This window comes from Podarcis filfolensis, assembly GCF_964270895.1.
Source record: "Podarcis filfolensis genome assembly, chromosome: 11".
Taxonomy (NCBI): domain Eukaryota; kingdom Metazoa; phylum Chordata; class Lepidosauria; order Squamata; family Lacertidae; genus Podarcis; species Podarcis filfolensis.
In genome coordinates, this window is record NC_139613.1 from 26,638,724 (window position 1) to 26,666,045 (window position 27,322).

Below are 27,322 nucleotides of genomic sequence, written 5' to 3' on the forward strand. Positions count from 1 at the left end.
CAATGAGTTTGGGAGGGTTTCTTAAAGGATCATCCCAAACTCTTATGCTATTGAAGCATATTCCACCAACTAACTATTAAAGTTTTGTTTTGTTTTAAAGTCAGAACTGATCATAGATCTTCCATTTCATGTTTAGTTTGGCCCTGATGCAAATTTCAAAGTCAAGAATTTGGATAAGGTATATTTTTGTAGTGTTGCTCAGCTAGTTCTTTGCAGACATGTCCTGCATGGGGTGCAATTAGATGTGAGAGACTAAGAATGTAATTACACAAGCATGTGCAAACTCCTGCTATGCAGTGGCATTTGAGTGAAATATGATGTACAAAAAGCCACAGGATTTGCTTGAGGGTGCTTGTTTCTTAGTTTTAAAAACCCAATCTGCTCTGTTTTTAAGGTCTGGAATGTTCAACGCTGTACAGGTCACATGGATCAAGCAGTACTGGTGAATTGAGACAAATTACTGAGTGTGGTAGGTACAAATATTAATAGATTTCAGGGTTATTCACATGGGACAAATTGATTTAACATGTAAAACTTACACATGGCAGAGCAGTGTATTCCATTGGTATTCAGTTACAGGCTTAGCTTTCACTGACCCCGGGTCCCATTGACTTCGTAAATTCCAGGGATTAGGCCTACTTGGAAATATCTTGGTTGGTAATAGCTTTTAAGAAATATGATTGGCTGAGGATGCTGCTGTAACTTAGGTTAGGTAAGGTAAGATTTATGCATGGCTTCCCCACTAAAAGAAGTCTCAGAGCAGTTTACGAAGAAAGTGAGAAATACAATGAAAAAATCATATAAACATTATTAAAAGAGATATAAGAACACAATATCATAGTGTTGGGAATTCCCAAATGCCCAGGAAAACACAAGCAATTGAACAATAGCAAGGTTGGTTCCAGTGGGCCTCCCTGGGGAGAGAATTCCCTAGGGACCGATCCAGTACATCCATCACTATAACTGCTTGAGCAAAACATGAGAAATAGAGCCTTGTGTAATATTGATGAAAACATGCTGTAAAACTCCAGATACAGCCAGTCTACAGTTGTTCAAATCTTCTGGATCCGAGGAGAATTTCTCTTGGACCTGAAAACATATTTTTAAACTTTAACATGCATCCATTTAATAATTTTGTTCTGCATGGACAGATCACACACACACACACACATGCACACATATACACACACATGCATATATGTGTATATGCATTTGAATACATATCTGAAATTTTAGAGATGTAAAGTAACTTTCAGCACCAGCCAATAAAACATTTTCTTGTTTTCACTCTGGCCTTATCATTGGTTGTAATGCTTTACTGTGCTACTGTTTACACAAAATATTAGTATGTAAAACATAGCTCAGTTAAAAATACCTTGAACTCTTAGAAGGCCTAAAACAATCTACTCATATTGCCCCATTAGTGAGAGGTATATCAAAACAACGAAGTCTCCTGGTGGATCTCCTTGACTGGAGTATACTTTTGTATGTTATTTGTATGGTGTGGCAATGTATTTTCCTTTTCATTCATGATTCCTTGAATGGTCTTACAGGTGAATAATGCAAAGACATTCAATATGTTTGTAAAGGTTCTTGCTTATTATATATTGCTTTTTTTAAAAAAATTAATCCTCAGCAGTGTGCAGATTCACCATGCTCTCTCTTAGCGGCCTGTTGCCATTACTTTCTGTAGACAAACTTGGCATTAGAGAGGGGCATGGGATGTGATTGCCAAACTTCTTACATTAGGAAGCAGAGCTTTTACAGTACGTTGTCTTTCTGCAATGTCTCTTACATGTGTTCTACATAAAATTGAACTTCTGGGGAGAGCTCCTTTTTAGATAGTTGTAAAAGGTATGGCGTCCTAGGGGGAGGGGAGTAAGAACCACACATCCAGGCAACAGAACATCCAGGCAACAGAACACCCAACTGCCATCACTAAGCAGCTCAGCCAATGCACAGCTCTTGTGCCTACAGTAGCTCCCTATCTGCCCTTGGATAGTATAATAAGACCTATAGCCCTGTAGGAAAAAGGGGATATGCTACCCCAGAGCAATGACTTGCATGACACTGGGTAGAAGCAGCTTCAGTGATGTTGTGTCGCGTGTTATTTTAAGTAAGCTGACTTGGGTAGCCTTCTGGATCGAAAGAAATAAATAAAAGCACATATTGGGTGCCTTGTTTGCTACAAATGGTTCATTATAAACCAAATTGAGATGCAAGCATTGCTTTCTGTTTTGCATGATCAAGAAAACGGATGGGGTGGGGGCAGGCAGACTGAACATGCTCCAGATGCAAAGCATGACTGGGACCTGTCTCTCCCTCTCTCAGATTTTTCTGCAGTGGATTTTGATGCCATCGATCTGCAGGTTTTATCAGATGCTTTGAAGAGGTACTTTGTGGACTTGCCAAATCCCGTCATTCCAGCATCTGTTTACAATGAAATGATTTCCATAGCACAAGGTATGAACGTAAACTTTTTTTTTTTTTTTTTGCAAATGCAGAATTCATTAACAGTGGTAATTTTTGTTTCCTCCAAGGGTAGGTAATGGGAGGCTTAATATACCAAAAATCAGACCTTTAGACAAGACTTGCATACATTTTTTGAGCCCTGCAGAAACACACACCCATTCCTTTTGGGTCTGCTTTGTACACATAGCAAAGATCTGCCACATAGTCCTGTTTCCCTGGCACACATATCTAGTTGAAAATGTTTGTCTGTTTGCATGTTATGCGCTCACCTTTCATTTTCATGTTAACAAAATCTCATGGAATTTTCTTAAAAACATAATGTACGAAGCGGTTCTTAGTGTTAAGAACTCATTGTGACTTGGCAAGTACAATATTTGTACAAACACTGGTTAACAAATCAAGGATTTGTCTGTATGCAGAAAGAGCTAATTGTTAACCTTTTATCAGTACTTGCGAGGTAAATGTATTAGAGTAGACAAGATTCCATTCCAAGTCCATTCGCAATTCTGGGATACAGTGCAATAAATATGCATAGATAAGGCCCATCTCTTTTAATATTGAATTCAGGCAGTAGGACTCAACCTGTTCAGTGGCAGCCTTGATAGTTATTGCAAATTCTAGGGACAGGATATTGCTGCTGGTGTAACCTTCAAAGTTACAACAGCACCTCCGATGCTTATCAGCTACATCTCAGAATTACCCAATCATGTATGATACTAAACAGAAGACAGACTTCTACCAGCACACGCTGAACATTTTGTGGCTTTTTACCAAATGATACTCCTGTTTCACTTTGACTTTTGTATAGTTGATCCTTTTTTCTGTCCATGCTTACTAAAGTTTTCATCGTTCAAGAGAAGAAAGAATTCGTGTCTTCCTGTAAAACTTCTTGTTGAATTACACAAACCTCATTAGGAAACGTTAATTTCTTTGCAGAAGTGCAAAACTCAGAGGAATATGCTCAAGTGCTGAAGAGGCTCATCCGATCTCCTAATATACCTCAACAGTATTGGCTCACACTCCAGTATCTACTCAAACATTTCTCCAGACTTTGTCAGAACTCTACCAAAAACCTTTTAAATGCAAGATCCCTAGCTGAAATTTTCAGCTTTCTGCTCTTCAGGACCCAGGTAGCAAGGTAAGGTGTATGCATTTATTTAACTTACTTATTTATAAGATTTCTTACCTCCCCACCAACCGTAAGGTACTAGAGTGAGTTAATAATGAGATAGTATTTAATAAAGTTTCACTCAAAGTATATATATTGAAATTAATGGCCCTAACTTAGTCATGTTCATTAATTCCAGTGGCTCTACCTTAGTTGAATACCACCCATTTAATCGTGCAGTTAGAAAACCAATTACAGTTTCAGAAGCAAGTGAAATCATTTGTATATGTGTCTGATATTATTCAGAATATTCAACTTGTTCAACGCATGCTTCCTTGTTTTAATGTAAGACCAATATTTTTTTACAGCTCTGACAGTCCTGAACATCACATAAAAATCCTGGAAGTGTTAATTACAAGTGAATGGAATGAAAGACAACCTGCACCAGGTAAGAAAATCTGGATTTTGGAAGCATTTTGAAGTATGTTTTGGAGAAGGCTGTACCTGTGGCATTTTCTTACCCTCTGCCTTTATTATTATGTTGAATTGGGAAGTCTGAGGCAAAATGGTTTTGCCTTCTCTGATGGTTAACTTCAGGTAGCAATGGGCACAGCTGAAAACCAAGTAAGCTACTCTGGCAAGCCACACTGTCCATAAGGCAGCTATGGGGGATCTAGGGCAGTGCACGGGAGCCGTTCTGGTATGCAATTGTACCTTCCTGCTTGCATTGTTTTCTGACTAAGCACTGAGGGAAACTCCTGTGTAGAAATATCCAAAGATAAGATACACAGTCGTAGCATGAGCTGGGTTCAAATCTCACCTCTGCCACAAACTCCCTAGACAGATTTACACAATCTACTGTGCTGTCCCCACCCCTGTCTGTAAGCTAAGGATGGTAATCTGTCAACCAATTTTTCCTTGCTTAAAGCCATATGTCATCACAACGCAGAAGAGTATGGTTTACCATGGCTCCATGAATGTGCTGACTCCCAGTGAGGAGCTTGCACTCATTTTGCTCCTCCCTGTGCCTTTTTGGCTCCTGCAGGAAAGGTTTGGCTTAGGGTATTGTCCAAGCTCAGGGTCAAGGCTAACGTCACTCTCCTGAAACCATGACCTGTAACCGTAGGGCAGACCTTGGCACTCCACTGACATAATGTTGGAAAGAACCTTTCTCTGGGGGATTTTGTATACTGTGGACATTGTAAGGTGTTCTTTGGTGACCAATGACCAAATAAGCAAACTTTTGGCACATACTTTGCTTTAAAAAACTGAGTGCAGTAGAGGCTGTCTCGGGAACAGAATGTGAAGTCAAACCGATGTGATTTGGGTGTACGAGCGGAATTTTAAAAAGCAATAGTCGGTTGAAAACGGATACCCAGAAACAAATGGGATGTATTGGTACTGGGTATGAAAACTGTGAACTGTAAGGGAGACACAGAGATCTAAATAGAGACTGTTATTTGTGGCGCAGCATCCCTTTTGCTTGTATTTATTTTTGATTCAGATTTGTCATGACCAATGGCTAGCACAGTAAAGTTATTTGGATTGGATTGGATTGAGTATGAAAACTGTTGCCTGCTTTAGAGAGCTGTTGTAGGGAATTGTGAAAAAAATGCATGTGAAATCTGACAGCAGCTTTGGTCATTGAATTGACATGGTTGGTTGATCCTTTTTAAAAAACTTTATGAAAACTGTAGGCACTCAGTTCTATCTTGGAATAGACACCAAATGTCAAAGGATTCTTCCAAGATGGTACCTATTGAATTGTATCCATGCATACTCCCCTTGCTCAAACCTTGTTGTTGCTTTGTGGGGAGAGGGGAGCATCATGGCTTCAGGGAAAGAAAAGGAAGGAAGAGCCCCATTTCAGGAAAGGAAATTCACCTGCACTGTGCTGTATTTCACCCTATGTTTTTATTAAGGAATATTTTAAGTACATTATCAATTGACATCACTGTAAGCTGTGCATTTATAGATTTCAGTATAATCCTTTATCACAACTCACCTGTGCTTAGGGAAAATTACTGAGTGATTTGGCTTTAAAAACATAATTTTAACTCTATCCCCCCGCTTTTGGCATCCCTTACTGTCACTTTAAGCCAGTCTACATTCTGATGTTTGTCCAGCAGAGGGCTCCCCTTCTAAGCTAATAATAAGCAAGCATCATATAATTTTAAACGAATAAAATACCTTGCTGAATTGTAATTCCCATACTTTGTCAGTGATTCTTATTTTGTATGTGTTGGGGGGGGGGGATACAGACACCAGTGATTTCCTTTGTGTAAACTAAGTAACACAGACAAATATTGCAGTTGGAAGTTGGGTTTGTATTCAACCTCTGCTTTTAGATGCTTTGGGAATCCAGTCTTTCAAGCACCATCAAACAAGTAATCAAATTATGCAAGATGTGGTAAAATTCTGGTTTTTATAGAAGAGAATAAATCAAATTGCAGGCACAGTGCACAATCCTGCCCCTCTCTTCTGCTTTCTGCATGCAGCCTTGCACACACATGAACGGATCAGCTCCACACACTGAGTTCTGTGTTTTTGGTGCCATCTATAGGGGAAGAACTAAATCAAGCCCAAATTAAATATCAGATACTCCTATAAGTTTATAGAAACACATAGGGGGGCAGTGACTCTGAATACCATTCCTGTATTCCAAGTCAGAGTAGATGGGAATGGACTTTTCTGTAATCGTTGAAACAATATCATAAAATGGAGTCAACAGGTTTCTGTAATTAATAGCAGTTTCTGTAACTAAACGTGAACAGTTTAAGCAGATTGCCATTATAGTACTCAAATTACATTAAAGTGGAAAACATAAATGTGTGTCTCCCCCCCCCCAATTAATTTTCTGTTCCCCATTAAATGAACCAGAAGCTTATTTCCTTTGTAGTTGTATAACATTTTTATTTTTGTAGTCAAAGGCAAGGAGATGTGAAGCTCATAAGAAAGTAAAATCTCCCAAAATATGTTTCTGCCCAAATTCAGGACTTTTAATGCAGTTTGATCCCAGACCAACAAAGATTGAGAATACCAATTGGTACCCGAGATGCCAAAAGTTGCCAAAGTATACGTATAAGTTATTATGGTCAGTTGACTAATAAATCCTGATTTGATTGATTGAGTGATTGATTGATATAAGCAGGCAATGCAAGCAAACAGAGGGGCTGAGTTTCACGTTTAAACTCATGTAACTTGAAAGCTCTGTGGCTGTCGATGTACCCAGGTTGAAGCTAGCGGGCATTCAGGGAGGGACTGGGGGACTTGATATTAATTTGACTCAGCAGTGTGGGGCTTCATTTTATGGGTCTTCAAACACCACCTGTCGTTGTGGTCCGGTGAAAGTGTGTGGAAGGTGATGCAGTGAATGCTAACAAGCTTCTTCTGCGCTTGTGGGCTCTCAGAGATGCAGAACTTTACAAGGAAGGCTTTCATTCTGTTTCTCTCTCCACCCCCCCCCCCCTGAGCTCAGCCACTTCCTGTGTTTGGCTGCTCATAATGCTTTTCTTGACAGTCATGTACTTCACTTCTGCATGCAGCAGCCAGCTACAGAGACTATTTTAAGGCCACTTACAATGGTCTTCTCATTTACTTGGCTAAAATGAGACTGGGTTAGTCTTGCATTGGCCACTTGTTAGCCGATGACAACTCTGACTTTGACTCTGCCTACCCTCCCCCCCCCACCCGCCTGAAATCTCTTGCTCAGCAAATATTTGAACCTGCCCAAGTTAATCATGAAACTGAGATCTTTATCTCAGAGAGACGTGCAAGCTACAGAGGACTTTTTTTTTTCAAACTACTAAAATCAGTGATGAAATAGAGGTGAGCAGATAGTCTGAGAGAGCCACAAGAAGTCAATTCTTAAGAGGACTTGGAGTTTTTTTGATTTATTATTATTATTTTGCACGTTGCTGCTTTTTCTTCTGGAATTAAGGAGCTAGAAGACACTCTTGGAGACACTTGATTCTTGTTGCCTTCGGTTCCAAGGATAGTTTATTTTCTTGATATATATTGGTACATGTAAATTCTGTGGAGCTGGGCAGAGGCCATCTACAATCTGGCATTTTCAGGTTGTTAAATGCAAGGGTGATCAAGTGCCATGCACAGTATACAAAGTAAGTGACTCACTCTCATTCTCTCTCTCTCTCTCTCTCGCTCGCTCTGTGTGTGTGTGTGTGTGTGTACACACACAATCTTTAAATGAAATGCATGTGATCGTATATATTATGTGTGTGTATGCATATATATATAAATGCATGCATATATGCATTGTATATGCATACTTTTACTATATATGATCATTAGACTAATCAGCAAGCTTTCATAGTTAAAATGTGATTTGACTGAAACTTGACACCTGTTCAGTTATCTGCTGGAACAGTGGAAAATCACCTGTCTGTCAGTGTCTTGCCCGTTCTGGTTTTCCACATCGTGTCACAGCAAGCTAGACTAGTTTGGGTCAAGCAGTAACCTGATCATATAAGTGTGGCTGTTCCGGAGTTTAGCCAGTAGTAAAACTTTTGGTGAGGGAGTGTACTTACTCTTCCCACTTTTGCTGTTAAAAGTGATTTGAGAGGGGGGGAACAAATAAAAATGACAGTGACTGCCTCGTTGGGCTACGGGAGCTAGCTATGTGTGCTCTTTCGTCTTTCAGAACCTAATTTAAGAAATGTACCTTGGCAACAGAGCTGTTTGGATAGCAGGTGGGCTAAACCCTCAAGTTCAATGTTTGGACTTGTGTCTGGGACTGTCTGAAGTGTCCTGTTACATGAGGCAAATGGAAGGAATCTCTGGAGCATGTCCACCTAAAGGGTTGTAGAGGAGGGGGAGGCTACTGTGGGATGGGTTTAAGCATGGCTGTTGCAGGGCAACGAGTGTGTGCATGTTTTTGCTGCTGTTGGTGCTGCAACCATGTCCTTACATGCTAGTACTTGTCTTGAAGGATAAAAATGGTCAATAGTTCATTTGTATGTGCAGTGCTTAGAAGATGTGAGTTGGCTTTCATTCGTGGTATTCTGCAATGTACATCACCTAGAGTTCCGGTTCTTGGTAAGGCAACAGTAGTACTAATGAGTTAAATATTTTCCACGTCTGGCTTTCTGTGGTGATAAATGTGTAAAATATTGGAATATGTCTGCTTGGTGATTTCTTTAAGGATTATTTTTTTTCTGATGCTGAGTAAGAAATCACCTTTTAAAGAAATAATAGGTCGCTTTAGCTGTGAGAGAGCCTGGAGGAAGAGACCTGAGAAAATATCCAGTCTAAAGCAGAGAAGGATGACCAAGAATTTTTGCTCTTCAGGAATTGCCAAAATGGCAAATGCCCTGATGACGGCAGGTCAAAAGAAGCAGTATGAACTAGGCATACTGAAATATTCTGTTGTATTTTGCTAAGCATTTAACGATGGTGGCCTTGATTTAATTAACAGGAAGTTGTTTGGTTTTACTCATGGGAGTGTAAACTTTTACCGTTGTTTATCTTTTCTTAAAAAAAGACTGATTGGAACTCAAAACAGCAAAGATAGATTTTGAGTTTCTACGTTTTGTGAAGAATTAGACAATTGCATTTGCCAGCTTTCCTGAAAAAGGGCATTTCTTGAAGGTGACATGTTATTAGTACAGGACCTTGTGTTTTAAAGAAGCAGTTGGTACCCAGACTTGTGCAAAATGGACACTTGATAATATATCTGGAGCTTCCGAACTTTCCCCTTGTCAGGCTTTTATTTAAAAGTAGAGTCAAAATGTGCATGGAAGGATTGCAGTCAGTCGTAAACCCTGCTAGAGAACAGAAAGCTGGGACAGAGATGTGATCTCTCTGTGCACCAAGAAATCTACTGTATTGAAGGAAAACGCTTCCTGCTGCTGCTGCTATCAGCCTTTTGTCAACCTGCCAGCAGTGGAATGTACCAAGCAGTCGACAGAAAAGATTAAAGGGGGGGTGGGGGTGGAATCAGTGTAAACTGAGAACATGTTCAGTCGTCTTTATAAATACAATCAGGTGCCGATCACAATTCTGTGAAGTGTCTATTCTTTCTGAAATGACAATTGTTATAAGATTAACAAGGAATAAGAGTGAGGGGGGGAATGAAACAGGAGTGGTCCAGTGACATTATTTTTGACATGATTGGCTGGGGATTATGATGTAATAGGTTACAGTGCAGCCCCTTATAGGTTTTAAAATGAATTCCAAGACACCATTACAAAGAGATCCCGACTGTTTCCTTCTAAGTGAGCTTACTCGCTGAAACTCGTACAAATGTACAACACTGTCTGGAACATGGAAGAACTGGACATAGACTATCCTAGGACAGATATAAATTGTGGCACGGATTTGATGTTTTACATAGAAATGGACCCACCAGGTAACGCTGCAGCATTACTGTCGGAGGCTGGCATATTCCGGATGCCACAAAAGCTGCTCTCAGAGCAGAACTGGGATTTGGGGGTTAACTTGCTGCTGTTAAGTTGCTGAATTAAATTATCTTTAGTGCATGGGAAAAAAAGAAGACAGCAAGGGTTATTGTTCAGAATTCTCTTCGGCTTGCTTAATGAAACTGTAATTGTCATGTGATTTCTGTTTTTAGTTTTTTCCTCTCACCTGTAGGTCTGTTTGTTATACTGTACAGTAAAAATAGCCCTGCTTTGTGTGTCTTGATGTCAGGCAGAAAATGCTGTAAAAAGCTGCTTTTTTTCTCAAAACAATGACGGCGTTTTAAATTATTGGGCACTGTTATTAAATGTTAGGTGTCACCATTTCTACTTTCATTTAGCACAGGCTAGGAAGATCAATGGGCTGCATCAAACCTTTGAAAATACAGCATTCATTTTGATGTACATCTTTTTTCCACATGCATTGTTGTAGATAAATGAGTTTGGAGTTTCCGTTAAAGTAAATAACTTGATTTAATTTTTATTTAGTCCCGATTCCCCACCCCCACCCCCATTTTTAGCTAGTAAGCCAGAAATCCTGCAGTATCTTCTCTGGCACCCACTGGTGTCTGCATGCAGGTTTGACATTGAGAAACAGGACTGGGGTTTTTTGAAAAATCAGTATTGCCGTTTGGAGCAGTTTTATCCTATAGAATGCTAAGATTAGAACCAGGGATATTTGGGTCACAGATGGACTCCTTAAAGTGTATTTTGGCAGGATCAGAGGATCAGAGAAACCCAATTCTTTCCCTATAGCAGTGCTGTGTAATTTCCCAGTTGTTATTAGCCACAGCGGTGTCGAATCTAGAAAGCAGCATAATTCCCCTTGGATGATTAAATCAGTATGTGTCTGTAAGCGTGTGTGTGGAGTGTAGCATAATTTTAATACATCAAATGATAGAAAGATGTGAGTACCAGGGATGGGAAATGAGGTGCAAAACTTCAGTTTATATCTTTCCAAGTCCAAATTGCAATTTGTGCTACGATGGGAGTGGGGGGAGGAGCTCGCCCTGGCTGAGAGCACAGGACTTTTAGGTAACCAAGGCTGCAATCATATGCACACTTATCTAGAGGAAACCATGTTGAATGCAGTGGGGCTTACATTTAAGCAGATGCATAGGATTGTGTTGAAATTATAGAGGCTTACTAAAGGAATTAAGCTTGTTTCCTGGCAGGAGAGGGAGAAGTTTCAAAAGCAGTGCTGATTAAAAACAAATAAATGAAATCAAAGCTGAAATAATTTTCTTCTTCTCAATGGATTTAAGTTGATTGTCATTTTAGAACGTAACCTACATGTACACAGCAGGCAGTATAAATATATATCTATTATTGTTTTCATTTGCAGCACTGCCTCCCAAACCTCCAAAGCCTAATACTGTAGCAAATAACGGTATGAACAACAACATGTCTCTGCAAGATGCTGAATGGTACTGGGGAGATATCTCAAGGTAAGGACACCTTTTATCTTGCTAATTATATATGCACATTTTTAGCACATTCTCTATTTGATAGGAAATGCTTAAAACATTGAAGCACAGGTTTCAGTTGCAATGCTTTTAAAGAGTTAAAAAGTATATATTTGCAAACCAGAAGTACAAAACATGCCACAGCTATATTCTGTTAAAACATTTTCTCTGCTGGTTACTTACAACAGGAAACAACTGTTTTGCAAATGTATCAAGAGCACCAATGTTTGTTTTTACATCTAAAGCTCTTTGAAATTCATACAAAAGAATAAGAATACAACTGCTAGCAGTTCACATTTTCGTACATACAGGAGAAAGTAGTCTATTACTGAGTTCTCTTGCTATAAACTTCTTGGAACAAGTGGGAGGTCAGTTCATAGAATAACAGAACTTGGCAGGTTTTCATATGAAAACTTCCTCATACTTTGACTGTACTGAATAAAAAAGAAAAAGGGAGAAAATAGGTTAGTACTGAAAGGCTAGCATTTTTAGAAACTAAACCAGATGTTGCTTTGGTCCCATCACAGGGAAGAAGTGAATGAGAAGCTTCGTGATACAGCTGATGGCACCTTCTTGGTACGAGATGCCTCCACCAAAATGCATGGGGACTATACGCTTACACTAAGGTAAATATCGTTGCATCATCCTGTTATTTACTGAAGTGCATTTTACATGGCTGGATTTAAGAAACATTTTCCTCATGAAGATGACTGACTTTCCCCATTAAATTTTATTTACAGGAAGGGAGGAAATAATAAATTAATCAAAATATTTCACCGAGATGGGAAATACGGCTTTTCGGATCCATTAACATTCAATTCCGTTGTTGAGCTAATAAACCACTACCGGAACGAGTCTTTAGCCCAGTATAATCCAAAGCTGGATGTTAAATTGCTTTACCCGGTATCCAAGTATCAACAGGTAAAAAAAAAAAAAAAGATTTTCATCTCTTCTGCTTAAGTACAAAAATATTGTAAGATTGTCTTCTAACAAAATGAATGTATGTGTATCTGTGAAGGATAGGAATTGGGGTGGGGATGGGGGCATGGTTACTGTTTAACGTAACATTTAAGTGCTCACTGACCCTAACCCATGTTAACCTCATCAGATTCAAGAGTAGGTTTTTGCCTACAAGGAAAAGCTCGTGCCCACTAAATCTGTTAGTCTAAGTTGCCATGGGGTGTTTTGCTAGTACAGACTAACACAGCTCCTCTTCTGGAATGTGCACTTTTATATAAATAACTGTCTCATTTATAAGTGGATCTGCAAGTCTTGGGTGTGCATCTGGATGCAGTTGCAGGCTGGAAATGACCAAGACTGAGACTGGATCCTGGAAAGAGAGATACCCTGTGGGTGGGCATTCCCTGGTCTGGGAAAATGGCCATTGGCCTGTTCTGAATGGGGTCACTTACCCTTTGAAGGAGCGGGTTCATGGTCTGGGGCTACACAGTGATACAACCTTGTCATTAGATGCTCAGATGTATCAGTGGCTACACGTGGCTTCTACCAGCTGTGAATGTTACTGGGCAGGTACAATCTGGCCACAGCAGTCCATGTACTAGTAACCTCAATGAGTGCTGCAATGCACTAGATGTGGGTTGCTCTTGAGTTTGGTCCAGAAGTTCTAATAATGGTGCAGAATACTGCTGTTGCTACGATGTTGCCATCTGCTGTTGTTTTTGTATATATTTTTTACTTATTTATTTGTTTTATGTACACAGCTTTTGGTATTTTTTGTAATGTGAGTGGTTTATAAATCTATTAAAATGAAAAGTTGCTGATTTGAATAGTGGTGCACATTTCAGGAGCTCTGTAAATGGCATAAACATCTTGGACTAATAGGCTAATCACGACACGAGCTTTTTCTTGTAAGCAAGAAGAACGAGCCGTTGCATTTAATAAACACATGAGCTCATTCCACAATAAAATGCATGGGGTATACATCTGTTTTCGGTGGCAACATTGTAAGCAATGCATTCTGTCATGTGCAGAATCCATGGACGTTCATTCAGTCAAAATTTCTTGGCTGATCGCTGGTGATGAGGGGGGCTGCTGCATTATGCATGCCTGTCTCTAGACCCAACCCATTGCATTGTGTGAAACATTAATATGTAAGAAGCCTGGTCTTCATTGGACGTGTATCTCCATGTGCTTGTCTTTCCAGGATCAAGTGGTTAAAGAGGATAGCATTGAAGCAGTTGGGAAGAAATTGCATGAATATAATATCCAATTCCAAGAGAAGAACAGAGAGTATGACAGACTCTATGAGGACTACACAAGAACATCTCAGGTGAGTAGTGTGGAATGTCTACCATGAACTCAGTCTATAAAGCACTCTGCCACAGTGGGGCCTCTTCATTTCAGTAGGAATTATAACAGGAGCGTTCTGAGGTTAAATCTTCTTGACATTTGTAAAAGTGCTACGATGACCTTTGAGTGCATGTTTTGAAAGGACGAAAAGTGTACGGTTTGAATAGTGGAGCAGCTTGCCGCTGTTTCACTCTTCATTTGCTTGGCCAGTGTCCTGCTTGTCTGGTCACATCCAGGAGCACTAGCACAATAGTAATTAATAAATTTTACAGTAAAGATTATATGCTGTTTGAATAAGACAGCTAGACACAGCAGGAAAATTGACATTATCTATACAGAGACTAGATTTTACTAGTGTGAGTAAACCGCTCTGTTGATATGGGAGGAATCTTCTACTTCTTAAAGTTTTGGATATGCCTTTGAAAAAAATATTATTTCTGGGTTATAGTAACACTATCGTTTTGTGTTTTATGTCTGCACACACAACTCACTTGTAATTTTACTATACCTGGTTTCGGACTAATGCTTATATTCGTGATAATAATGACTTCCCCAGCAAGAAATATGTTTTAAATAATGATGCTCTATTTCTTATCAGAATAACATAGTTGCAGGTATATGAACACTGTACTGTTAGTACTCTTGAAGGACTTCAACTTAGCCACTGGAGTCAGGAACAGTATCTAGACTGAACTTAATGCTTTATGGTACTGTCACTAGTAAACCATTGGTTTTAGTGTTTATTATAGCCAAAATAAAACCGGGAAAGCTAACCAATTGCTCAGACGAACTCAATATTAGAGTAAAGTGTTCCTGCAATTGAAAATAGTGATGATGCTGAGTATATATTGGGCTGGATCCAGCCTGGAAGTTGAACTAAGTTCCTATTGAAATCAGCAGACCTACAGTTAGGAACAAAACACAACTAATTTAGTACACATCCACCCCATAGTATATAGATATATAAATGTCTTTATTACCTTTGCTGTAAACCTACAAAAATGCAGTGAACAAATGATGGGATTGATAGAACTACTTTAGATGTGCCCTGCAGAAGTTTTGACCTTTTCTCTTTGAACACCTGCTTTTGAATATCCCTGCAGTTTAGTTTGCCATGTGGTGGTAGCAGTGGGTTGAGGGGCAGGGCTGCTGTTCAAAAAACACACACCAGCCCACAGCACCCTTGGGCACATAGAACTAGTTGCTTGGTTCCTTGGATCTCAGCCAAGGCAGGGTGGTAGCTCATTGGTAGAGCACATACATCCTTTGCCTGTAGCAGGTCCTAGGTTCACTCGCTAGCATCCTCAGGTAAGGCTGGAAAAGACTCCTCTATGAAATTGTGGAGATCCACTGCCAGCTAGAGCAGACAGTACACAGCTTGCTGGACCACTGGTCTGATTTCAATACACGGCAACTTCCTGTGTTCTCCAACCAAAGTTGATTTTTCAGGCATCAAAAAGAAAGACATGTAGGCAACCACCCTTGCTACTTTATTGGCATTAAAAAAAAAAACCCCAATCACAAATGTGCTTCAGGTATAGAACATCCAGCCCCTTTCTGAATTTTGCAGAAACTGAAATTGCAGCTTTTCTCCCCTCTAGGAAATTCAAATGAAAAGAACTGCTATTGAAGCATTTAATGAAACCATAAAAATATTTGAAGAGCAGTGCCAAACACAGGAAAGATACAGCAAAGAATATATTGAAAAGTTCAAACGGGAAGGAAATGAGAAAGAAATACAAAGGTTGGTAGCAGTGTCTAAGATTTTTATATTTAAAGTGCTCTAAAGAAACTGCAAGCCTGAGCAGTGCGTTAAGAATCTACCTAGACTCTAACATGCCTAATTTTCCCCTCCAGAATAATGCACAACTATGAAAAGCTGAAATCTCGAATCAGTGAAATTGTGGACAGTCGGCATAGACTGGAAGAGGATTTGAAGAAGCAAGCTGCTGAATACAGGGAGATAGACAAACGCATGAACAGCATTAAACCAGACCTTATACAGCTCAGAAAGACCAGAGATCAGTACTTGATGTAAGTGCCTATGAGTTGCCAGATTTTTAAGTGTACTACTTCAATTTGAGTCCATTTTTAATGCGTATTACCATGACTAACTATGCCTTCAAATTTACTTTGCAGGTGGCTGACTCAGAAGGGAGTTCGGCAAAAGAAACTGAATGAATGGCTTGGCAATGAGAATACAGAAGAGTAAGCATCCATAGTCTTTTTGAGCACTTGTATTATGCCAGTTAAATGATGACTCTATACATTTTCATTGATGGAATATGAATCTTGTAGTGTAGGGACTGTGATACTTGGTCTCTTCAAGAAGGCTAGCTTGGGCATCAATTTTACATTTTAGGCTAGTGGAGAGCTAAGAGTTGAATCCTTAGCAATTTCATATTTTGTAAAAGAGGCTAAGGCGTCTGATTCTCCCACAGCCTTGATACCACAAGGTGGTTATCCTTTTGTCCATCTTAATCCTAGGGAAGTAGAGGAGATAGTCAAACTTTCATCTAGTTTTCTATCTACATAGAGGTCTGTGGCACCTCCTGTTCTTTTCAATAAAGAGCAGCTCTCAGTTTACTATGACAATTGCAACCACATTATATTACTATTACTATTGAACCCACAATAGTGATTTTGCAGCAGCAGCTAAAGCCTTAGATGTTTGGAGCAAGTAAATGAGAAGTAAACTTTGTGTGCTAGCTCTGTTGGAAAGGTATTTGCTATGCTGCTGCTGAGCATTCCAGAATGTGTTTTCAGTAAACCAGCAAAATAAGGCAGATTCTAAATTCATAGAGGAATGCTTTTAAATAACACCAAGATGAGATTGGGGGAGAAGCAGTGGGGTTTTTTTTTACTCCCTGTTAGCAGGAACAGTCTGCATTAATCTAGGGCTTGCTCCACTTTATTTATAAGACACATTTGTGATTATGGATCGCAATCTGTGTTTTGGGTGAATGCATAGTCTTGTTTGAAAACCAGAGCCATTTTAGTGGACCCAAAGCCAACTCATGTTGAACTGTTTTGTGCTGACAGCAGGGCAGCACCATTAGTGATGGCAGTACTTGAGAACTTCTCAGTCATGTTGGCTTAGGTCCAGGCTCCATTCTCACTGGTGGGGGAAGAGAGATGGCTTACCTGTTCACTCCACCTTCCACCACGCAGCCTCCTTGACATTACTCACATTGATCTAGACAGTTGGAAGGAGACTTTCCGCCCATGGAAGGCAGTCTGGAACCAACCTGTTAAAAAATAATAATAACTGGGTTGTTAAAATAATGTGAAGCTGACAAGAATCCTCCTCATTTTGTTGCCACATGGCAAAAGTTGTAGGCAGAAATTTGTACATCCTGTAGACTCAGGAAAGCAATTCTGTAGTTTGTGTCTTACAATATTTGGAAGACAGTCATGATGATTAGGAAATTAATTTCTTCAAATTAAAGCCTGAATCTTGCCCTCATGTACAGTCGCACCTCTTGTTACATCAGTCTCCGGTTGCGTTTTTTCAGGATACGAACGCAGCAAACCCAGAAGTGTATACTTCCGGGTTTCGCCGCACGCACATAAACGCTCTGTGCATCTCGCCCATGTGTAGAAGTGCTCTATCGCGCCGCACACATGTGCAGAAGCAGCGCTGTAGTTGCAGACTGTTCAGGGTGCAAACGGCAACCCAGAACGGATCAAGTCCGTAACTAGAGGTACCACTGTATTTGAGAATGCTGATGGGGCCAACGTTTGCAGTCCTGAATTAAATAATTTGGGTGCAAGTGTAATAAATATATTAGAAGTTAATTTCATCTGGTTCGTAACTATTACATGTTGCTTCTCCTCCCAATAGGCAATATTCTATGGTGGAAGATGACGAGGATTTGCCTCATCATGATGAGCGAACATGGAATGTAGGAAATATCAACAGAGGCCAAGCAGAAAATTTGCTGCGTGGGAAAAGGGATGGCACATTCCTTATTCGGGAAAGTAGCAAGCCGGGTTGCTCTGCGTGCTCCGTTGTGTATGTATCCAAATGTTTTACCCTATTTCTAAAGCAGTGGGACATGTAACATCCTCAATTCCATTAAAAATTCTCCATCTTGCAACACTGGGCAGAATTCAGCATCACACTCGTACAATTGTTCTGTCAGCATAAGGAGTGACTTCTTGCCAGATGGAACAAACTCTCCTACCCCTGTGTGCTTTTCTGGGGGATCTCCCAACCTCTCCAGAGCCAATTGGGCAGGAGGAAGGAGAGAAGGGGAACCCTCGCTGTTCTAGCGGGACTCGCATTTGAATCTGACTAATAATGTTTGAGGTATCTGGGATACCTCAGTTGGTAGAGCATGAGACTCTTACATTCAAGGTTGTGGGTTCGAGCCCCTTGTTGGGCAAATGATTCCTGAACCTCATGATCCCTCCCAGTTCTCTGAGGATATTGTCCTGAATCTTAACATTTTAATATTATCAGTTACCAACATTTGTGGATCTTTTGTACCCACCTATGTGCTCTCCTCCCCGCCTAATCTCTCTTAGTTATATGCTTATCTGCTCTGCTGGTGGAGAAGACCCCAACAGCCAGTGTAATTTGCTTGGCCATGCTCCCCTCACAATCCCATACTTGTTTCCTTGAGTAGCCATTTTTTTATATTCTTACTCTGCCAACCAATATGTTTTGCACTTTTAGGCCTAGCTTCACTTCTGAGTGAAGGCCGGTTGTTGACATAAAGATGAGCGATTAATGACTTGAATACGAATTAAAGTAAAAATGTTCAAACTTTATTCAGTGATACGAAATGTTTTTGAATAATAGTGTCATCCTATACATGTTTACTTTGAGGTAAGCTCCATTGAATTCAGTGGGACTTCCAGGGGTATATGTATAGGATTGCAGCCAAAGTTCAAGAAATATTCTGAGAGATGTTGAAATTATTTCAGAGAAAAGGGGAACTTTAGGTTATCCGTATGTGGAGCTACAAAATCAAAAAATATTATTAGTTAAAGGCGAGTGGAGCAGTGGGAGTAATTTTAGGTTATATAGTAATAATGGAACAAAAGATTTTTTTATTTTCTCATTTTAAGGATAACTTAAAATAAGAAGGATGTACCTAAAAAATATCTTTCTCTCTTCTTTTAGTGTGGATGGTGAAGTGAAGCATTGTGTTATCAACGAAACGCCTACTGGGTTTGGATTTGCAGAGCCATATAACTTGTACAACTCGCTGAAAGAACTGGTGCTACATTATCAACACACATCGCTAGTGCAACACAATGACTCTCTCAATGTCACACTAGCCTATCCAGTATATGCACAGCAGAGGCGATGAAGATGTTAATAATACTCTGGGGTTTGTCTCTTTCTATTAAAACACCCACAAAGATCATTCAACAATCTTGAGGCCTCTAGGTAGAGAATGCTCTTGAGTTGGAGCTAAAGTGTCAAAGCCATCTGTCTTCAGATGGGACTGAAGCTTTCTTCGCAACCGCAGTGGGAGAGAATGCAGTTTTAAGAGCTGCGAACACACATTTCTAATCTAAAGTGCTTTCTTTTTTAGAGGAAAAAAAAACTAAGCAGAAGGCAAAACACATCAAAAGAGAAGTGCTATACCTGTCTCCCTGCAGGGACATAGAGGCCTTTAACCATGGTGCTTGCTGACCACCTCGTCGAAGCTTTAAGAGCTCAAATGTTGGAACTCTGAAGACTCCAAAGTGCAGCAGGGGCTGTGTAAAGTGGCGTCAGAATTTCTCCGTTGCGACTTGGGTGATGTGGTTGCGCACAGAGGATGCGGATTGCCAGTTTTGTGGATTGCTGGTTTTCTGGCGAATGATATGTAGCAGAGCGGCACTTTCACGTTTTAAGGGACGCTTTAGAAGACACTTTAAAACAGACGTGGGTAACATAAGTGCCAGGAAGTGTTTTTGTTTAGACATTTAAATTCCTGTTTTAAGAAGATATTTAAGACTGAATAAAACTGGACTTTTATGGCATACAGTATATATAATATGTACATAGTTCCGGATGACTAAATATCTTAGATGGATACTGTCAATACCAAACTCATTCTGTTCACTATTTGTTTAACCGAAAGCTAAATCCTTACACTGCTATGCAATACTTCATTTTCTATAGGCTGTATTTGTTCAAGTGTAACTAGAGGATAAGCTTTTTTCTTTTCTTTTTGTCATCTCAGAAAGTTCTCTTAATACATATTTTGGTGTTATTTTTCAGTTCGTTCATTATTTCCTCGGCCATTTTTTAAAAAGTAATGTGCAGGATGTCAGTAAAAGGTGGTTTCAGAATTAAAACTATGAACTATTTTAACAGGGTCCCCCCCACCTCACTTTGTATAGAGAATTGGGCTGCTAGCTCAAGGTTAAAATTCAAGATTTCCTTCTTGACTAAATATTTTGTTGGGCAGTGCCTGATAAGCTTCAAAGCTGCTTTATTCAATAAAAGAATATATGAACATTGCAAAGTATCACTGAGTCCAACAATATTGTTTGAAAAATACCTTCAGATTATGGAATCCCAATATATTTTATTGGGAGAGTTTTAGATTTCTGTGCTGGTTCTGTTTGTATTTGAATGAAGACAAATGTCCATCTTGTTTTGAATGCTGCAGAAAAACAGTCAGAAAACATTGGCTACTAGGGTAGTTAAATCAAGTTTAATCCTGTTGATTGACATGTGAAATTTTGACCAACAGTTCTAAACACTTCATCAAGATATTTTCCATATCATATGGAAAAATTGTTTTTGGTGGGTGGTTTTTCAACCATGTGTGCATTTGGCTTCCATATTTCATATTTTTGTGAATAACAGAGTATAATAAGGATAATTTTAGGAAGCCCCGGTTCTGTGACACATATTTCCCACAATTAATCTTTTATTACTTTCATATCTCTATGGAGTAAAACAAAAAACAAATACAGTCATCTGAAAAGGCAAACAAATCAGGTACCAATGGATTAAAAGTAATGAAAGAAACATAAAACCTCATTGTTCTAGTATCTAACCAAATTCTGCATTTCTTGAGCAAAACTTTAAAAATCATAGTTGCGTTTTCTGTTTTACAGATTAGTGTTAAGGAACCCCGGAAGTTTTTTTAAAAAAATTTTTTAGTGAATAAGCAAAAAGAAAATAGATATTGTGGAACTTTTTATGGTTTTGACCCATTAGGTAATCAGTGCTTCTTAAAACAAAGCGCTACGGATTCCTTGCAGATATATCTTTCTTGTTTGGTAACACTATGAATAAATTAGCTTTGTTCCCTCAGTCCTTTTTTTTCCCTAGTATCTTTATATTTGATGCTGTGAGGAGTTTGTTTATCACTCGTTGGCTTTGCTATTCTGAGGAATGCAGTGTGTTTCAGAAAACTTCAGGGTTCGGCTCAAACCCCTTTTAAGGCCAGCTGGGGCTTTGCCACCGTGAAGAAGGCTTTGGCGGGAGTTTGGGCTGCCCCTGCAAGCTTAAATCTGCTTTCACTAGAGTAGTCTCATGAGAGTCAATGGAATTACTCTCAAGTTTACTCAGGTGGAAGTGGGCTGAGAGTCACATTTCATCTCCAGGAGCATTGATCAACAAGAACTATACCAATTTTAATCAGTTCCTTTATTCTTCTCCACTCAACAGTAGCGGGGAGGAAACACATGCATTTTGCTCCAGTGATAGTTCTTGGAGGGCAAATTATGACTGGTCACTGAATAGCAAGGAGTTTGCTATTGTAATATGACCCGAATGCACTTTGACAGAGATAGTTGTGCATCTGTAGGTTGGCTGCACCTTGTCAAACGGAGAGGTGGCGCTGCGAGTTCTGATCACCTGTTTAGAGGGAAGAGAAGGCCAAGCATAAGTCCATTGGGGCAAAGAAAGGTGATGCCTGGATTCAGTCCTCACACCACCCAAACTAGCCACCCCATTGATCGGCACTGCTCAGTTTGACAGTATCTGCTGTGCACTGTTGCCAATCTTGTTTTGGGAAACCACATGTGCAGCTTTTGGAGCTGAATACAGCGTCTCAGCCTTGGAAACTGCATAGCAATACCCTTTTTAGTTTGTGGTCCCCAAGCTAGCAGTGGATGCACATGCAAAACTCTGCCTCTGTGCGTTGCCTCTCCCTCTCTGGTTTAGGATGCAGAGAGACAGAACCAAACTTCCGAGCTACCAAGATAATTAAACTGGGTTTCTAGAATATGAACTGTCCTGTTTATATCCCGGTGCACCTAAAATGAATACAGCTACTACAGACAAAACAAGTTATGGATTCCTTAACTTGAGGCTTAGGTTTGTTGTCTCTGATGTTACGTGTGTGTGTGTGTGTGTGTGTGTGTGTGTGTGTGTGTGTGTGTAAGGACCACATTCTCACCGCGGTTTTCAGCATGAAGTGAAACTTTACTCCCAAGTTTCCCATGTATTCAAACAACCTGGAAGAAGCAGGCTGGATGGTGTTCTGAGGTGTATTTTAATGTTCGGATTTTATCGTTTTGTGTGTCGTTGGCTGCCCTGGAGATTCTTTGTGCCATTTGGCAGAAGATGCATTGCAAATAAAATAGAGAAATGCTGTTAATTGGAAGTTTGTATAAAGGGGGAGTGCTTTCTTCTTGTTTTTTTACAAGGAGGAAAAATTGAGTCTAGATCACTATTTCCTATTATAAAAGAGAAATGGAAGAAGTCTGCTGTATTCAATCATGGTACTTAACTGAGCATATTTCAATGTCTCTAACTTTTATTGAAAAAGGAACACACAACCTTCCCCACCCCTCCTGCCCTTCAGACTAGGGAAGAGTGAATGATCTGGATGCACCTGATTTCAAATTCCAGCAACTTGGTTCAAAGACAGAGGGAGCTTGGGAAAGGTCATGTTTCTAGATTTTGTTTTAATGTGTCAAGCCAAATCTTATGTTTCAGTGTCAGCTGTTATGTAGAAAAAGTGGCTTTGTCATGTAATTAACAATGAGCATTGATGCTTTGGGGAAAGGGGGGGTCATTCTGATGTTTTTCATTGAGAAGAACATTGGTTAGTTTTAACACAGTGCTTTTGCTATGCATGGTATTTGTTTGGGAAAGTGATTCCTAAGGTGGCTTTTGTTCAGGATCGCTTTCAGAATGGGCAGTTCCAAGCAAAATGCCTCCCATGGGACATGGTTAAAAATGCAATATTCCGTTTTTTAAAAAAAACATACACACAAAGAAACCCCACAGATCTTGTAAGATCTGCTTTTAAAATGAGCCAGATACAAAATTAGGAAAAGTTACATTACCATTTGTCCCTATGAGACTGCATTAGCTGCCCAACATGCTGCTATTTTTATTCTTGGTTTTTTCCCTCCTTAGGAAAAAAAAATAAGCTCTGTTCTGTTAAATGTCTTTAAAACATTAAAAATTTTGTTGTTTTTAATTTTTGTAAGGGAGGAAGAAGCTAAATGGATCACTTTGTACATTGCCTTTAAAAGGTAAATGCACCTCCTTAAAAGATGCTGGCTTTCTGAAATTGATGGAGCTGTGTCCTGTTTTTAAGTTGCTTTAAAAAAAAATTGTACTAGATCTTCAGCCAGAATAAAGATTGTTTTGCAACTGCGCTTTATGTGTTGAATCCTCAATGAGGTCATTGTCGCTTTGCTGACTCTCTTGTGTGCTTGGTTTCTGATGATCAGCTGGTAATCTAAAGGATGGTAGCATATGATTTCTCCCCAAAGGACCCCAAGTATAAAGGGAAAAATAAATATTTCAACTTGGTACCCCAGTAGATTAGTAGTTCCTAGTGCATGAGATGGACAACTTGCAACCTACTCACATTTAACTTGTGTGCACTCAGCTTTATGCGCTTGGCAGAGGGAGAGAGAGAGAGAGAGAGAGAGAGAGAGAGAGAGAGAGAGAGCAGGGGAGAGTTCTGGGGGAAATGGTTTCGCAATCCCACCAGCAATTGAACCCAGCGTATTTTTACTATACATGTTTTTGACTTTTCGCACAATCCCCAGAACATAACCCCCGCATAAGTTGAGTCGCCCGTATTATAATAAAACTTCATTCACACAAATGGCTTTTAGGGTAAAACAGATTATTAGTGTCACCTCTAGACTTTAGGTGACAATCAGGGTTGTGCTTCTCTTTTGAAACACGAAGGACTTCCAAAAGCAGATTATAATATAATAATAATATTAGTATAATTTATTATTTATACCCCTCCTATCTGGCTGGGTTTCCCCAGCCAGTCTGGACGGCTTCCAACAGAATATTAAAAACATGGTAAAACATTAAACATTAAAAACTTCCCTAAACATGGCTGACTTCACATGTCTTCTGAAAGTCAGATGGTTGTTTATTTCCTTGACATCTGGTGGGAGGGCGTTCCACAGGGCGGGCGCCACCTCCAAAAAGGCGCTTTGCCTGGTTCCGTGTAACCTCACTCCTCACAGTGAGGGAACCGCCAGAATAATATTAATAATATAATAATAATAATTTATTATTTATACCCCGCCCATCTGGCTCGGTTTCCCCAGCAACTCTGGGCGGCTTCCAACAAAAGATTAAATACAACAGTCTATTAAACATTAAAAACTTCCCTAAACAGGGCTGCCTTCAGATGTCTTCTAAAAGTCTGGTAGTTGTTTTTCTCTTTGACATCTGGTGGGAGGGCGTTCCACAGGGCCGGTGCCACTACCAAGAAGGCCCTCTGCCTGGTTCCCTGTAACTTGGCTTCTCGCAGTGAGGGAATCGCCAGAAGGAGCTGGATTTCAGTGTCCAGGCAGAACAATGGGGGTGGAGACGCTCCTTCAGGTATACTGGGCCAAGGCCATTTAGGGCTTAAAGGTCAGGGGGTGAGTGCGGTGCTGTTCTATGAAATCTCACTGGGCATGCCCAAATCTTTAAAAATATATCTGGTGGCTCTCTGTGTCCTGGCCTCTTTTTCGCAGTTCTCTTTACTTGAGGGCCTAAGGCAGAGGTGTGGAACCTCAGGTCTATGGACCAAATTGGTTTTGTGCATCAGGTCATTGTCATTCCTCTTTGCCCCCTCTTTATTTGGCATGACATTGTTTTTAATCTGAACCAACCATAGTTTCATCACTGTGAAACTTCTAAGGGCGATGGATGTCAGGGCCAGGTTCACTGAGGGTGTCACCCTCTTGTGAGCTGTTTGAGGGAGGGATGGACACTACAGGCAGCGTTCCTTAGCTTTCATCATCCTCATCTAGAATTGCCAATGCTCAGGCATGATTGCAGTTGTAGTCCAACCACATCTGGAGAACAGCACGTTGGGGAAGGCTGCTATAGTATGACATGCAAACAAGTCTTATGTGGGAACAAAAAAGTGCTCCCAGCAGTTGACTCAAGTGGGTGGAAGAAGTAGATGGGGGGAAAGAGCAGCAACTGTAATGAATATAAGAAATGGAGAGTATCTGCTGATACATTTAGTTAAAGTTAAGCCAGGGTTGAATTGCTGGAAGAGAACATTTGAAAAAACTTGGTCGGCCTTTGCTGTTTGGAAGTGCTGAGTGTCGCTGTCACAGTCTGAAAACCTCAAGGTTTCAATCAAATGTTGTGGTTCCAGCACTTCCAAATACTGGTCCAAAAATCCACTATGCTGTTTTTGAAGAGGAATCCATGTTATACATAAGTGCTGCTGCTCCACATGGAAATTTGCAAGCTCAGACTTCCTATATGGATACTGAGAAGTGGGGGGGGGGGACAGGTGCGAAGGTCCTTGGTGTATCCATGTGTTGGTGCTGCCTGTTACATCTGAAACATCAAAAATTGTAAAAGGCTATCGGAGGTGGTTTCAGTCCACTGATCATCCTTGTCTAGAGGGCCACAGGAACAAAGCTCTTCAGATACGAGTTGCTGAAGAAACTTTCTAGCTAACTGTACACACCTGATTACATTATATTATCCAAGCCAATGATCATGCACATTACGGCAATGCATAAGCTGGGAGGTTCACTAATATTTTGGAGCCAGTGGGCACACCTGCAATTTTGAGGAAAGTGTGATGGGCACCAATCACAAAATGGCTGTTGTGGAGGTGTGATATAACACAGCGTAGCTCCTGCATTTTAAAAGGAACAGGAACATGCCTCCCCTTCAATGGGGGGGGGGGGCGAGAACAGATCTACTTCCACCACGTCTCTGCTCACTCACAGAGAGAAGCTCTTTGTACTTCTGTAATGTAGGCATCTAATCCTGGCATCCAATGAAGTGTGGGCGTGTTCAAGGGGACATGTTCAATGGAGGAGAGGCTAAGCTGGAGCAAATAGGAACTGAGCAGGAAGAGTTAACACGCTCATGTGCACTGGGGATTTTTGAGGGGATATTTACTGCATCCTTCACTGGTTGCCATTGGCAGTTCTGGCAGGCAAACTAGTGCCCATGATCTCTGGGTTGGTGACCCCTGCATAGATGTTTCACTAAAAGAATATTCTCTATTACAGGTATGTGCAAAGTCCATTTGGGGGCCTAATCTGGCCCCTGTGGCAGTTTATTTCCTGGGGTAAAATCCCTCAACAACTTCAATCCTAAAAAAAGGTTAACAACTTTGGTTGGCCCTTTGGTCAGCCCTCACGGCCCTTCACTTCATCAAATCTGGCCCGCTTTGAAAAAAGTTTGGACACCACTGCTCTGTTACCTTCTGAAAGAACAGGAGCTGTCTGTCACCCACAGGAGGAATAGCTGGGAATATGGAGTTCCTTTGGTTGTAATGGGCACAGATGAGCATCCTATTTGTCTCTCAGTTTCCATCCTTTCCTCCATCTGAAGTCGCAGAAGGAATATACACGCACATGAAAATCTCTTGTTTGCAGAGTATGAGCTGCTGTTTCCATCATTATCTCTTGGTTTCTGTTCTCTTTAAGACTTAAAATAAAATTGTCAATTCTGCGGCTTCTCGTTCTACCCTTTCTCCAGTTAAACCAATGTAATGCCATTATCAGCATTATTGCTTAAAGTTTAAGTAACAGTACAGATAATGGCATTATCCCGGTTTAAAAGGGAAAGGGGGGAATTGAGAGACTATAGTATTTAGCATTTTATTTGATAATTTATTTCCATCCTACCTTTCTGCCCAGAACTAATCTCTCTGCTTAGATTACTTTGTTAATTAGTCGTCCCTTCACTCCAGGGAAAGCTAAGCTTCTTGTGTTTCCACAGCTTTTCGTTTGTTGTCATGTGACTCAGTGCCATGCATTCACCATGCACAGGATTATTTACAGAGCTAATCTCCCTCCCTCTGGGTTTCAGAGCGGCCTTTGGTTCTCCACACATCCAATGGAATTGCCTTCTAAAAAGACAGGGAACCCCTCCCCTGCCTATTTGGATCATATTATATATGTTATAGATAGAAGTGGGGAACTGTGGCCATCCAGATGTCGTTGAACTTCAACTTCCATTAGCCCCAGCCAGCATGGACAAGGGATTGTCTATTTTCCAAGTCCTCTAAAAAACAGATTAATTTGCCAAGCCTGATTCCAAAGTGAGCTGGTGAAGTTCACTTATAACTAATGTGACCTCACATTGTGCACAACTGACCCATGTGCCTCTCTTTAAA

The 27,322-nt window shown here is 40.2% G+C and overlaps 1 protein-coding gene across 4 annotated transcripts in view; it reads left to right on the forward strand.

Annotated features, from left to right (window-relative positions):
* The window catches only part of PIK3R1 (phosphoinositide-3-kinase regulatory subunit 1), a 62,548-nt gene extending 39,186 nt beyond the window's left edge, over positions 1-23,362 (forward strand). For 3 of the 4 annotated variants that reach the window (XM_083576146.1, XM_083576147.1, XM_083576148.1), the window contains 13 exons: positions 395-469; positions 2,332-2,463; positions 3,409-3,610; positions 3,949-4,028; positions 11,360-11,462; positions 12,008-12,106; positions 12,221-12,401; positions 13,645-13,770; positions 15,392-15,534; positions 15,648-15,824; positions 15,930-15,998; positions 17,635-17,805; positions 18,922-23,362. In XM_083576146.1, the coding sequence (XP_083432272.1) occupies positions 395-469; positions 2,332-2,463; positions 3,409-3,610; positions 3,949-4,028; positions 11,360-11,462; positions 12,008-12,106; positions 12,221-12,401; positions 13,645-13,770; positions 15,392-15,534; positions 15,648-15,824; positions 15,930-15,998; positions 17,635-17,805; positions 18,922-19,111 (1,748 nt within the window). In that variant the 3' untranslated portion in view covers positions 19,112-23,362. Of the gene's footprint in view, positions 1-394; positions 470-2,331; positions 2,464-3,408; positions 3,611-3,948; positions 4,029-4,750; positions 7,702-11,359; positions 11,463-12,007; positions 12,107-12,220; positions 12,402-13,644; positions 13,771-15,391; positions 15,535-15,647; positions 15,825-15,929; positions 15,999-17,634; positions 17,806-18,921 lie in introns of those variants that run through there. The other variant, XM_083576149.1, reaches the window with a different exon arrangement.
* The last annotated feature ends 3,960 nt before the right edge of the window (positions 23,363-27,322 follow it).